At 37.4% G+C, this 15731-nt stretch overlaps 1 protein-coding gene across 1 annotated transcript in view; it reads right to left on the bottom strand.

Annotated features, from left to right (window-relative positions):
- UBA6 (ubiquitin like modifier activating enzyme 6) overlaps positions 1-1957 on the bottom strand; it is a 78359-nt gene extending 76402 nt beyond the window's left edge. Inside the window, exon 1 of the mRNA XM_065877194.1 lies at positions 1887-1957. Within this exon, the coding sequence (XP_065733266.1) occupies positions 1887-1957 (71 nt within the window). The remainder of the gene's footprint in view (positions 1-1886) is intronic.
- Between the last annotated feature and the right edge of the window lie 13774 nt (positions 1958-15731).

Here is a 15731-nt window from a genome sequence, read left to right as displayed (position 1 = left end):
TGTCACACACTGCTTTAAGTGCTTTAGATGTACTAACTCAGTTAACCCTTTCAACAATTTTATGAGATAGACACTATTACTGTCTCCATTGAACAGAGGAAAAAACCTGAGACTAACAGAGATTAACTTAAATAATATGCCCATGGTCACAGAGCAGGTAAATGGCAGAGCCCTGAATCTAATCAGTCTAGCTCCTACCAACCACATTATACTGCCTATTGCCTCTCACAGTAGGCATGAAGAAAGCACTAAAAAAAAAAATATGTTAAATGAATTTTAAAAATTAAAAAAAGGTTAAACATACTAGTGTAACAAGACACAAAGTGATGTATCATTTACCACAGTTCATTCCAATTTTTTCACAGCATGGCACAGAAAGAAAAATGATAATAGGTAAACACTGGGAAACAGAAATAGTTCCTGGCCAGAGGGAACCAGCTGGGACATTTGGGCCTGAGCCACGGTAACAGCTAAGATCAGTATCATCTTGGCAAAAGTGTGATCCATTCTAGGTTTTGGGAAGCTCTAATTATCAATCACAGGATTCTACAAACAACGTGATAGCACAAAATCCAGTTTTGGAAACTTATTTTCTAGGCCTGGTGTTGCTATACAAGCCAAAGTATTTGAAAATATAATATCAAAATGTGACTATTTCTGTTATCAAATATTGATTAGGTGATCAAGTGATATCAGCTTCTAGCTAATAAAAACACACAAATACACAATATACCCTGGCACTGTAACAAAAATTTTTATTACAGCTTTCTTATCCCTGGTATACTTTCACTAGCTATCTTCCTTGCATGGAGGGCAGTAGTCTAGTGGGTAAAGCTCTTAAGTAAACATGAGTAGAGCATTACATTCTAACCAGTTCTGTCACTAAACGATACGACTGGCACCTACTTTTCAGAAAGTTCTGCCTTACTGGAATATTTCAAAAATCATTCTTATGATAAGGTCTACATGGCGATCAAAAACGCTTTAAATAAGGGAAGGTTTTGTTTGTATTACATAATATCTCCCAAGTAAATCTGGCAATGCTGGCAATGGCAGGCGATACCATGGTACCAAAAAGCATCCCTTCAGTCTGAAGCTGGTGAAAATGCTACAGGTTTGTAAACACTCACATTAGCTCAAAATCAAATTTGCGCCACTTTTATCTTTGGCATATTGTATTCTGGTAGTGGGCAGAATGTAACTATCCGCTTTATTAATTACGAAATGATTGAAACAGGAACTACACGCACATTTCCCCTCTATTTTTGCCAGAATGGAAAAGACGTGAACCTCAACACCAACTGGGAAATAAGAATGGGTAACTCGTGTTTTTTTCCTGGATTTCTTTTTCTTTCTTTCTTCCTTTTTAAAGTGCAGTCAACAGAGGCCTCAGAGTGTCCTGACTACCACTGATTCATTATTACCAAGTTACCTCTGGTAATAGTTTTCAAAGGAGGATCTCAGCGGAGGTCAGCGCACAGCAGAGCTTAGCTTTCACTTTATCGAAAGGAGGGAAGGTGTCCGGCACCAGGTCTGGGAAGCTCACACCGAGCGACTCGGACCAGAACTCCCCGCCGGAGCCCCTCCCTCCCCTCCACGTCCGGCGACTGGGAGGAAGGAGGAATGGCAGACCCCAACCAGAACTGAGAAAGCGCTGAAAGGGGCGATAAGTGGGCTTTTTCCTCAACGAAGCCGGCAGTCGCAGAGGCCGGAGCCCACGCCGCCACACCCACACCGCGCGCTCCCCTAGCCGCCCAGGGCCGGCTCTGGCCAGCCCCGCGGCCTCTCGCGCACTCCCTGCCCGCCTTAGGGGGAGAAGCAGAAAGCCGGGCTCTGGGTCCTGCCCGCCACGCCTTGCTTCTTCGCGCCCACACACGTCCTCTCACCTGCCGGCCCCCCAGGAGGAGCATGACGCCTCTTCCCCCTGACGTGCGGCCACCGGCTGGGAGCCCTCCATCGCCTCCTGAGACGCAGCCGCTGCTGGATACTGGGAGGCAGGGAAGGGGGCAGGACCGTGAGGTCAAGGGGCGGGCGGTGACGTCACCGGAGGGGGCGGGCCTGGGGGAGCGCGCAGCCCGGCGGCGCCTTCCCGTCAAGCCCAGAGGCGTCCTGGCTTCCGGTTTGGGTGTGGTCGTGGAGTGGGCTTTGCTGCAGGTGATTGCAGGGAATGGAATGTTGCGACTGGCGTCTGGCAGATGTAAACCGAACCAAAACACTGAAGGTACGAGTCACCTACCAAACACAGAGGATTCCAGTGGCCAGCGAAGTGATCGGATTGCATAGCAAAATCCTTAAGAGTTTTATAGCAGGAAGAAGAAACCCCTTCATTTTATACTTTTAAAAACCCCAAAGGCTAGTAATAAGTAGCTCCGGATTTCCAGTCTGGGATTCCATTTTAAGACGTTACACGTTTAACAAATAATTTTGGACGTCTACTACGTGTCAAGCACTGTCACAAATTTGATAGAATCGTGATTTTATGAGCTGTGAATGGCATATGTCATCCAGGTTGCCCCCTTCACTTTGTGAGGGACAGAAATTTACGGTTGGTGTGACTTGCCAGATTAAGTACCTGAACATATGTGTAAGGACCTCTCATCTAATTCCCTTTCCATTGACTCCCCTTTCACTTTTCTTGGAAAACAACAAGAATTAGTGTGACTCAATAATATTACGACTTATCTTTCATTCTAAATAAGTGTATGTTTGGAGAAATGTCTGTAGGATTTTTAAAACTGACAAATACTTTGACACTATGTATTTATATCATCTGTAATGTATGATATTTTTACTTAGAATTTCTTCCCATTCTGGTGTGGAGAAAGGGTCCAGGCAAAAGGGCATTATCCTTTGTGCCTCTATTCTCTTTTCAACTTGCACATCTCCAAATACCTGGAAACTTCATATTGCTCACCTATGCCATCATTCAGATCTCTCAATCAAGTTGTGTACCTTTTCTACATAATCATGAAAATGAACTTGGTCTGTGTCCCATTCTTTCAAGGTTCTGCTCTAGGACTGGACTAATCCCCTGTCTTCTCTCTTTATTCTAAAATTAATAGATATAAATATCTTTGAAAGGTTCGCTCCGCAAATAACACCAGTTTCTCTCCTAATTTCTTTTCCCTTTTTCTTTCCTTCTTAAATATTTATTGAATGCCTGTTAAACATTAGGGCCTAATGACTAGATGATGATTAGGTGATAGAGATACAGGTTCTTTACGGAAAATCATAATCTGTTGTGTGTAATTAATTCTTTATTACTAATTCCCCTGAGTTCTGTCACCTTAACTTCTGAATTTTTCTATTTTCTTCCCAGCTTTTTCAAGATATAATTGACAAATAAAATTGTAAGGTATTTAAAGTGTGCAATGTGATGATCTGATATATGTATACAGTGTGAAAGGATTCCCTCCATAGAATTAATTGTGTTTTTCTAATTCTGAATCATGTTGTTCTTTCATACCTTGTATCATTTTCTTAATGTCATTTAGCTAGTTTAAAAATAGTAACTTTCGGTTTTGATCTATTTTGTGACACATCTTTGGGGCATGCTTTCATTATCTGTAATGATGATGTTATACTCCTTATTCGCTCTCTTTTTTTTTTTTTTTTTGCGGTACGCGGGCCTTTCACTGTTGTGGCCCCTCCCGTTGCGGAGCACAGGCTCCAGACACGCAGGCTCAGCGGCCATGGCTCACGGCCCCAGCCCCTCCGCGGCACGTGGGATCTTCCCCGACCGGGGCACGAACCCGTGTCCCCTGCATCAGCAGGCGGACTCTCAACCACTGCGCCACCAGGGAAGCCCTATTCTCTCTTTTTTGATAATAATTTTGTATAGTATTTGAACTTGATATTTTTTGGCAGCTCAGTTTTATGTGAAATTATTGTTCTTTAACTTTTAGTATGAGGCAGGCTTCCTAGTCCAATAAGACTACATCCATCAGAAACAAAACTGTATTCCAAGAATGTCAGGTTTCTGGCTCATTGCAAGGAGGGAGGCCACATTCCATGGAGCCCACCATGGGATGCCTCATCAAAGGAAAAGGTAGGTTTATTATAGGAATTTGGGGAAGTGTAGAATTTAGGAGAAATAAAACGAAGTAGTATTTTGATAGACTCAAAAGAAAGGAAGGATGTATGTAAGGGGGCCTACCTTAGGTCTGGACTGTAAAATGGACCCTGTTTTTTTGGTAGCTACAGAGTCGGAGTAGGTGAGGAATGTGTCCACAAACCCCTTTTCTGAAGTTCTGGAAGTAGAGGCTGTTTCTCTATCACATAACTCAGATCATCTAGCCAAGAATGGGATATTTCAATCTTAATGAAAGATTTCAAAGAGCAAGTTTTTTGACAATCTATGTTTTTAGAGAAAAGAGTTCTCTGTGAGTAAAAAAAGCAGCAGTTACTCATAGTGGGTTTTTTTTGGTGACACTACAGCATGTTCTTGGGAGAAATACTATTTTCTGTTAACTTTACAGCTGGCTTTATCTGTGTTTATTATCTATACCTGATGAATGGCAAAGCAGATTTTTACTTTCTTAGTCCAAGCTCATTTTTACTTTCTCACAGGTTTCAGGAAAACTTTTCTAACGCCAGAGAGCTCCTTTTTTGTTGCTTTGGTGTAGTGCTGAAAAATATGGTGGCTTGATTTCTGTGATTTCCTTCATTTCTGTTGTCTCTGTGCTGCATGTGTTTATATGTATGTATGTATGAATGCATAGTTACATTCTCAAGGCATGGTACAATAATTTTATTTTAAAATCTTTATTTTGGGTAATTTTAGATTTACAGAAAATTTGCAAAGGTAAAACAATTTCTGTATATACTTCACTCAGCTTCCTCTAACGATAACATCTTACATAACCGTGGTCCATTTGTCAAAACTAAGAAATTAATACTGGTACAATACTATTAACTAGCTACATATTTTATCTGGATTTCACCAGTTTTTCACTAATGTTCTTTTTTCTGTATGGATCCAATCCAGGATACCACAATACATTTAGAATTGCCCTGTCTTGATCATCATGTAAGTGTACATTGTAATGAATATCTTCCTGAAATTTTATGTACAAATTGGATTTCTGCAAATTAAATAGTTCACATCATAAATTATAAAGATAATAAACAACATCTATATTGTGTTTTATAATTACATAGGCTATTTACATGCATTTTTCACTTCATTCTCCTAAGTTATTCACTATTAGCACAGAAAGGATATTTAGCAGTCACCTGAGTATACAACCCTATTGCTTTATAGAGGATGAGTCAAAGAGGTAAAGAGTTTAAATGTCTTGGATAAATTCACATCATTACAGGTACAGAGCCATGACTAGCTTCATCCCTTGTTGAGTATTTCTCTAGTATATTATACCCAGATCCCAACAATTGGAATACCTGTTCCGTGACTGTCATAAAGAATAGGAAGTACTACTGAGGTCAGGCCTTCATGAACATGGTTGGAAAGCAGCCAACCTCCTGAGTTTTGAAGCAGGCTTCTTTGTCCAAAGATGTTGCGATAACATTTGAACTGGCTTGAAGCTGATTATTACAGACTATTTAGAAGAACCTAGAGGGAATTCCTTTGTGAAGGAAATAAACCTTTTCAAAGTGTGAATAATTATCATCATAAGTGGTCTATGAATTAGGATATATGTATATCACATTTTCCTGAAATATTTTTTAAAAATTGCCCATAGAGCAATAAAAAGACAAGTCATTGTAGATTAACGATTGAAATATATTTTTCAAGATACTTTATTGTTTGATTTAACTGATTATGCAACAGTGACTAGAGATAAAATATAATAAATCATGCTCCTAAGTTTAACCTTCTTCTAATATTGGTAGAAGACAGATGACAGACCTGAAAATCCCTAAGTGGGACTTCATGTTTTTGTGTCTTTCTAGGCAATATGCTGTAAATGCATCTGGATGTGCCCTAATTGGATGATAAAGGCACCTCAACCCCTTTATGAAAGAGGATGCTCAGAGCCCTACTCCAAAGATGAATTCAGCCACAGTCACTGTTCACCATAGACTCAAACTATACTATCCAATTTCACATCTTTTTTCTTGACTGAAACGATGTTCAGATCATCTCCCTTCTCATCTTCAGCTTGTTTTCTCATCTTTGGTTTGGCAGCCAGCACCTCTAGCCTGGAGGCATCAAACTTCAGCACACACCAGAATCTCCTGGCCTGCCTATTAAAGCAGCTTGTTGGACCCCCACTAGCATTTATGCTTCAGTATGCTTGGGTAGGGGCTGAGAATTTGCATTTCTGACAAGTTCCCTGGTGATCTGTGCGCTGCTAGACCTAGGACCAAATTTTGCGCTGCTCTAACTCGCTTCCTCTAACTCATTCTTTGGGCTACCTCTAAACCTCCTTTCAGTACAGCTTTCCTTACTGCGTTCTGGACTGCACCGATATTTGTGTTAGTCTTTTGTTTCTGTTGCTTAGTTTATTTGCGGTTCCATTCCTCTTGGCTCTGATGTCATTTTATACTCTGGATCCTGCCTTTAGACATGCCTTATATTTACCATTGCAAGGTAATAGAAAAAGAATTAGTAATTTTGGGTACAGAAAATGTTTGTGATTGACTTTTCTAGCAAAGATAACTGGGATATATGTGGACAGAAGGAGGTAGGTATGGAGATAGAGAAAAAGTTAATATGGAATTCTGTCACATAAATGTGCAAGGCATCATAAAATCTGAGGGAAGCAGTGATGGAGAATACAATACTGTTGATAATATGGTTAAGGTTATTGTATACTGAGTGCTTGTAATTAAGGTTTCTTAATATATAGGTAGCCCCATTATCTCATATAAAATTACAATCGTAATACTCCAGAGTAGATGAAGTTGAAGACTTCAGATACAGCTAAGAAAAACTAGGAAGCTGGGTAAATGGAGAACTGTTCCTATAATCAACTATCAGCAGGAATGAGAAATAGAAACTGGCTTTACAATCAACCAGCAGAAATCCAAGAAAGCCTGAACCTACACTCAGGTCTGCTAGCTTCTGAATCCTGTTCAACACTGGGTCACTGATTTCCTTTTCAATGGTGTAGTGCCTAGAGGCACAGCTATTTGCAACATCTTTGCCAGTGATGGCATTCTAGAGAGACCTTCATCACTTATAATTCGTTGTAGGTCTATAAACATTCTTGTGGGGACATACTAGACAACACTATTCTCACTGAAGAAGCTATTGAAAGAGTCATCTCTCACAATCCTCTTATCACTGGGCTTTGGGTGGGATGCTGGATTTTATATTCCAGGAAATAGAGTTCCCAGTAGCTGTTTCTATTCTGGACACTAACCTCACCAATGTGATTAGGGATGCTTTAATGCAGGGTGGTAGAAACAGGAAGCAAAGGTGAGGGAATAGATACTGAGTCCAGGTTATCATCTCCAATAAGGTAGGAAGAGAGATATCTGATTTAATAATTAGTAAAATGACAAGTTTAGAATAAACATACTCTAAAGATTCTTTATTATCAATTAAGATAATATTAAGTAACAATGGCAACAACAGCAAATTACCTGCATGAATCCTCAGCCCTCTGCTGGTGAGATTTCATGTTTAGTTCCAAATGTTGGGCAATTCTGGATGAAAGGAATAGGCAAGAAATAGATTTGCCTACCACCAAGTTTCGTGGATAGATCTGGTGATTGCTTCAAAATGGGAGATGCTCCCATCACTTTTAATACTTCTACTGAACAGAAATTATGGTCATTGATGACATCTAATCACAGCTTCTTTTTAGTCATTTAAATTGCTGAAAGACAGGTTGACAGACATCATACTCCTTCTTTCTTGGTAAGAGATCTCTCTTCTTTTGTTAACAGAATATCAATTTTGTTCAGACATAAGGCTGCCATGAGCTTCATGGGAGGCTAGATTTCTCCCTTACCCTAGATACTGAGTTATGATTGGACTAAAATAGTCAAAATCCCAATCTCCTTAGAGTTGACTGGTTTAGGCATTGACATGTTAGGCGGTTCAGGATAATAAGTGAGAGGTAGTCCTATGGATGGGTTTCTGAAGAAGATTCTCCCTGTTGATAAGAATAGACACATCATGGAAATATTCCCTTTTGTGTCTTTGGACTTACTCTGTGAGGAGATGCCTCCTGCAGCCATTTCAGGTTTTTCCTGGCCAAAATGGACAAGCCTGAGATCAAAAAACTGATACAGTGCATATGCCAAAATACTAAATTTCCCGGAACTCTGAGTCAGCTAAGCTCTGGAATGCTTGATATGTGAAATAGTTTCTTTTTGTTTAAGCCATTTTTAATTGGGTTTCTCATTCTTCTAGCTTAAAACATCCTAATTGATAAAGGTAGTATTTTTCTCCATTACTGAATAGAAACATTAAGGCAGCAAACTTGTATTACATCTGCACTCTGAAATATCTCAAAGAATTTTACATATTTCATTTCTCTTAGCATATACATGTAAATATATATACAAAATTATAAATATATAAAAAATATATTATACACACACACACATATATTTCCTTGAACCACAGTGTGGGTCTTGCTGTGTCACTCTTTAGGGACAATGATGATATTATACTAATTCCATCCTTTTACTGAAGAAGGAAAAAAGTTAACATTGGCAATGTCCCACAGCTTCTCAGCCTGAAGTCAGAATTGATCATTCAAAGTTGCTCAAGAACACCAAGATAAGAAATTTGGATTTTGTTTTAAGTGGGATGTGGAGTCATTAGAGAGTAAGCAGACTAGTGACATTTTAATTATATTTAAAACGAACATTCTGGCTGCATTGTGGAGAATGGATTATAGCAGAGCAAGAGGAATTTGGTGAGAAGTTTGTGGCTCTAATCAGGTTGAGAGAGATGATGCTGGATTAGACTAGGTCAATGACAATAGAAATAGAGAAATAGATTTGGAAAATGTTATGAAGACTGAACTTATTGATGGATTAGATATAAGATACTATGGAGAGATAAATTAAGAATAAATCCTGGATTTTGGCTTGAACAAGTTAGGCATATTTTGGTGCCAGCATTGAGATGGAAAGAATAAATGAGAAAGTGATTTAGGGAAGAAATAAAGAGTTCATTATAACATAATAAAGATATATTGAGTTTAAGATGTGCATGTAGAGGAATCAAGTATAAATTTGGATCTATGAACTTGTAGCTTAAAGAAGTCTGAGCTAAATATATAAATTTAATAATATATAATATATAAATATGTGTGTGTACATGTGTATGTGTTTGTATATGTGTATATATATACACATATACATATATATATATACATATATATATATATACACACACACACACACACACACACACACAGTACTGGGTGATATCCCCAAGGGGGAGAGGGTAGACAGATAAACCAAGAATCCCTAGATCTGAGCCCATATAAACATTAGGTAGAATAGAAAGAGGAAAAAATGAAACTGAGAAAGAACTCCTAGTGAGATAGGAGAAAAACTGGGAGGGGATGGTTTCACAGAGCTAAGAGGAGTGTCTCAAGTGGGAAGCAAATTGGTATAGGAATTCATCACTGTCCGGTTCCACTCAAGTATTGATGCTGGGCTTTGTTCTTAATTTGTTAAGGAATTACCACCCGCTCTTTTCAGTGGAATTAAAAATATACTAGACTGATGAAAATTGGATTTCTACCCAGAATAGTTATTCAAATGGGGGTTCAGCCTTGTTTTAGGATGATTACTGTTTTCATGAATGGCTAAGGGATATTGTGCTGATATCTGAAAATGGAAGGCCATTCACCAGATAGTGATAAGAAAAACAACAATGGGGCTCCTCTGTGATGGCAATATTATTTACTCACTTGAAGAGAGAGGGATGGCCTTCAGACATCAATTAAGCTTCCATGTAGCTCCCTGGTGCTTGACAATTTCCCAACCCACCTCTTTGTCTTGTGCTCTCTCCCAAATTAAGCTTTCTCTTTCAACTCCTGCCACTCCAGTATTCTCCAAGATATGGCCCAGTCCTCCTTCACCTGAGCTCTTTACAGAGAGAATGAACAATTGTTTGAATATTGATGAAAATTACAGTAAGTCAAGAACAGAGAAATCACCATTAGTTTTCATAGTAGGGTGATCTTTGGTGACCTTTACTAGAGTTTCACTGGAGTAGTAAGGACAGACTACAAGGTGACAGGTGTTGAAGATTAAAAGGGAAGTAAGGAAGAGGAGTTATCAGGTGTGGACAACTCTTGAGAAGTTTTCTGGGAGGGAGAGTAGAGAAATGGATTGTGGGAGGTGAAGCTGAAATTGAGTATATGGCTGAGGAGGATTTTTTTTTAAGATGCAAGATAAAAAGCATTTTCATACAGCAGTGGGAATGATTTAGTAGAAAGGGGGAGATTGATGGTATAGGAGGACAAGGGGATATCCGAAGAAGTGATGTCCTTGAAAGGTGAGAGAGAATGGTATCCACAACACAAGGAGAGGAATTGGCTTTTAAGAGGAGCAGGGACAAGTCTTCCATTGTAATAGGAGAACACAGAGAACAGGATATAGTTTAGGAATGTTTAACAGTGGGAAGTTGAGAGAGCGCTCCTCTGATAAATCTTTGTCAGCTTCTGCATTTCTATTTCTTTGGGATCTGTTTTCTATTGAATTTGACAGTGCTATTCTGATAGTGGTTGCATTTTGTCAAATAGATTGTCATGGGATTGTTATCTGCAATGGACTTGGAGACCTTGTGAAGGTATTCCTGGGAACTACATCTATTGGGGCAAGTAATTGTTGTAGAGGAACCAGCTATCAGTGAATATGGTAAGTGCATCCTAGAAAGTAGAACACATTCAGCATGTTTAGTGATAGATAATTACTAGTTGCAGAGATCAACTAGTAATAGAGAAAGCAGTGGATGAGAGTGCAGCAAGATACATCCAATTAGGTGGGTGGAGCATAGTAATTAAAAATCTGTAAAAGTAGGGAGCATTAGAGATTTTGGTACACAGACCAGTATATAGTTTGCAGCAGAGATGCGTGAAATAAAATAGCATGTTCTCCTTAGTTAAAGTTGGTTTAGGAGCAGACTTCAGTCCCATTCTAATGGAGAGGAGGCATTAGAATGGCAGGAATAAGGCAGGACCCCATTCTAGCAAGTCTAGCTTTCTGAAGAGATCACTGGGATAGTGAATTTGGCAAGAAAATAAGATTTGAATCCTTTTACCAGAACTAGTGTATAAGTTTGGAAAGTGGGAGGTGGTCTTAGAAATAATGCAGAGGCTTAGTTCCTATCAGAAGGATTCATGTTTTCTGGGGCCTGAAGTTTTTACAAACATCACAAAATCTAAAAAAAAAAAAAAAAGTAATAATTTTAAGCATTAACTGCTTGACATAACTCTAAAGTACTTTTTCCCGTAAATTATTTTGGCTTCATACTCCCTAATTATGTCTTAGTATAACAATGTTTTATAATATAATGTTTTATATAGTGATAGTTTAAAATTTTTTCTTTCAATTTCAAAATTCTTTGTAAGTAATGACATCCTAACATTTAATCGCATACATTGAGATGCATGAAACAGATGTACTTACTGGCTTTAGTACTGCTACAGTTTTGTACCCTACAAACACAGGAATTCTGATAAATTTTACATTTCCAGTCAAAAAGAAAAAATAATGTAGGCATTTATAATTGTATATGCTGCACTGTTGAGTATATTTCTGAAAGGAGAGAATTTTTATTTTAACTAGGATTTGATGAGGACCCAATCTTTTTCTTACAATTTTACATGCTAAGTATATTAGTTTTCCACTGTTGCATAATAAATTACCACAAGCATAGTGATTTGAAACAACACACATTTATCTCACAGTTTCTGTGGGTGTGGAGCCCAGGCTTGAGACTGGGTCTTCTGTTTCGGGTGTCAGCAGGCTGTAATCAAGATGTTGGCCAGGCTGTGCTCTTCTCTGTAGGCTTGACTAAGGACAAATCCACTTGCAGGCTATCAGGTTGTTGGCAGAATTTGTTTCCTTGCATCTGTATGACTGAGGGTCCCAACTTCTCATTGGCTGTCCACCAGAGGCTACCCTCAGGTCCTAGAGGCTGCCCACAATTCCCTGCCACATACTCTCTGCAAAAGTAGTTCACAGCGTGGCTATTTGCTTCTTCAAGGGCAGCAGGAGAATTTCGGGCTCAGTCAGCTAAGATAATCATATATAATGTAACAAGAGTCATGGGAGGAACATCTATCACCTTTACCTTATAGCTTAATCAAAGAAATGATATCCCATTACCTTTTCCATAGGTAAAGCATGGTTGGAAGCAAGAGTACCTTATACAGCGGTGTGATTTATTGGGAATCACTTTAGGGTGAACATGCTAAAGAGTGAAATAATTTCTGTAGACAGGTTTCTGTATGCTTTATACCCTACTTTTCCTCCACTACTCAAATAGTTCTGGTGCCATACTCTAGACACCTCCATATCATGATATGACCTCTGGCCCTACACTTTCCTGTCACTATGCCAGGTAAGTCTGTATGGGGGTAACAATATTTTATCTAGTACTATGCCTAGATGCTTACTGTGATGGTTAGCAGTGACTTAACTACACATGAAAGTGACCAAGAACCACAAAATATCCCTCTAGATTCGATGTAAATATATACCTAATTCAAGTTCCCCTTGGCTGGATCCCAAAGCTATCCATGGCCATTCCAACATCACCTCATCTGAGGGATGAGTGTGACAGAGGGGAAGTAAAAGTGAAAAGAGATAGTCTTAATTATTGCAATTATAATATCTTATTTTTATGAATTTTATAAAAACATGTACCCATGGGAAGACTTCTTTTCCAGGGCTCATGAGGGGGCTAAATGAGGAGCTTTGAAATTAAGTTTCATTAGCTTCATGGGAAATCCACTTCAGGTTGCCACATTTTTTTTTTTTTTTTTTTTAGTTTTTAGCTTTTTAGTTTTAATCACATTTTTAAATTATTAATTTGACAATTATTCACTTGATCTCAAGTCATAGTTAGAATTTTTAAAACTTATGCAAATTTCTTATCCAATGGACTTGTTATAAAAGAAAATCAATAATTGGGTGGAAGTTACCCTCTATGCATCAGATGAAGATTCCAACCACAGGAGTTTAAATGTTCGGATTTAGATTGTGAAAAATAATAAAGTTTGTTCTTTTCCCTTAGGGCTACATTTATTGTGTAATTACAGTGTACCAAGACTATATTTAGCCTTTATTCTTTGTGTTTAAATTGTGTGCTATTTAAATTTTGTGATATACATAGTCCTGATTTTATTTTGAGAAGGTAATTGGTGATTGTAGCAGGTACTTCTGTCTTCTGATCCCCAAAACATTCCCCTCTTGCTCTCACAAAAAAAGAAAAAGAGAGAGGAAAAAAAGAACTAAATATTTTTTTAAAGTTATCAGGTGACTAAATGTTCAGGGAAATTGAGTGCTGCTCTCCATAAGATAAAACATACCCTTAAGGTGTTTAGGGTAATCCCTTTCTCCTTTGCTAGTGATAGTTTAGAGGTGGTCATGTGCTCCAGTTCTAGCCAATCTAAGAGGAAGTGCTGAGGGTTCTGGGAAAGAGAGATGTATAGTGAGAAGCCACCCTTTCTTTGTGCCTTTGAGACTTCTAGTTGGTGACAAGTAGTTTCTGATCCCTGAAGCCTAGAGGAAGCAGAGAAAATGACTCAAAGCTCTGAACTAACCAACTCTGCATGCTTTCTTCTGGACTTCCTGTAACGTGAAGTGAAAACATGCCACGTCTAGTCTGACATTTCTATTGCTTACAGCAGAAGGCACTCTAACAGAAACAGCACAAAAATCATACAAACACACATAATATTTATTTACCTTTTTCTCATTAGAAAAGCAATATATGTTCATTCTGGAAATTTGGGATACAGGTGTTCACAAGAAATTTAAAAAATCATTCAGAGGTAACTATATCAATATTTTTTGCACATATTCTATTTTTCCTATGCATGTACTTTGTATATTATATAATTAAAAAAATTAGACATTGTTTTATACCTAATTTTTATACTTAATAACCAAAAGAATTAAATTGAAGATTTAAATCAATTAATCTTAGAAATTAAATTGAACCTTATTCTATTTAGTCTCCTATGGACACAATTTATAGTAATTAGACAACAAGAATTGGTTTGACATTTGAAACTAGGCTAAAGGTAAAATAGATGAAATTCAAATGTATTTTAGCTGCTCATAAATATTATCTCTTTGTGACTACCAAGTAAGTTCTGAGATAGGGCACTTAAAATTTTTTTCTAACTCATTTACACTGATTTATGCTGCTGGGAAGATTATGTTTGTAGTACTCCAACATTTTTGGTTTGTTTGTTTTAAGATATGATATCTCTGTTTTGTAGGCTGAAATTGAATTTGCACAATCTTTTAATTCATTGTTGTTTGTTCATGTCATGTATTACTAAATTGAATTTAGCAAGAGGAAATCCAGTTTTTAACCAGTTTTTTATGCCAAATAGAAGAGGAGATATCCAAGATAGAATCTTAATTATCTGATATATTGGATTAACTCTGCAGAACATATCCTTTTTTACAAGGAATCCTCATCTTTTATTATGACTGAAAATAGAGTAAATGACTATAATACCAAATATGAAATACTCTATGTTGAGTGATGTATCTTTAACTTAAAAGCCACATTTACCTTTTGCACTATTAATTTTGGTATAAATCCATATCCACATTATAATTTACAGACCACAACATTTATATAATATATTTATTTCTGCCAAGTTTTTCATTACATGTTGAGCCTTAAGAGAGTTTTTAAAGTTGAAAATGGTGAGTGATCAAATTGAATCAATCCAGTACAGTTTCAATATTAACATTATTATGAATATATATATATATATATATATATATGTATCAGGTGAATACATTCTGATACATTTTTATTGTAATAAACTTCTTTATGAATATACAGAATCAGTTGGGAATTCCTAAACTTTTTTGTGACATTGGCTCCTTTGGCAGTCTGGTATGGCCAAAAACCCTTCTCAGGATAATGTTTTTAAATGCATAAAATAATACAAATAGGAATAAAAGTAAAGCAGTTGCATTGTAATACAGTTTTGTGCATGGTCCACAGTTTAAAAACACCTGCATCAAGATTTTGAATAGCCCTTTAGTTAATGTATTAAAAAATGCCTAAGAGTGTATCTAAGTAGAACAGTTTCTTGAATATGTAAAAGCCAAACTGACATATGTTCAATAAACACATATCTAACAAAGCCCTTAGATTGTATCTTGTATATTTTTGCCTTTAAATCCGTATGTAAGAATTGTTATCAGTTTGGGAATAAGAATACGTATGATAAAGAGATGGTAGAGAAGAATGGTTTTGTTGTGACTTATCCATATTCCTGTGTCATCTAGTGAACTTTAAATTCTTGGTATCAGTATACACACCTTTAAAGTTAACTTTGAGCATTTTAGCACATTACAAATTTGAGTCCAGCCCAATTCAACTGTAGAGTTGGGGCATTGATTGGCTAATTAAAGGTATGAGTTTAGTAAAAAGACGATATGAATGAAAGAGTAGAAGGAAGGAGTTCAATAGTGACAGAAATAGGACCAATGGAGACAGAATTGGAAAATAACCTAGAATGTGGAAAAATAACTACTACACACTACAACACTAAAAGTATGAGAAGAGAAAAATAAGGAAAGGAAAGATCTAC

The sequence above is a fragment of the Phocoena phocoena genome, chromosome 5 (genome assembly GCF_963924675.1).
Source record: "Phocoena phocoena chromosome 5, mPhoPho1.1, whole genome shotgun sequence".
In the NCBI taxonomy this organism is placed as follows: domain Eukaryota; kingdom Metazoa; phylum Chordata; class Mammalia; order Artiodactyla; family Phocoenidae; genus Phocoena; species Phocoena phocoena.
The sequence above is the reverse complement of the archived record's forward strand: the minus strand, read 5'-3'. Positions and strand labels throughout refer to the sequence as shown.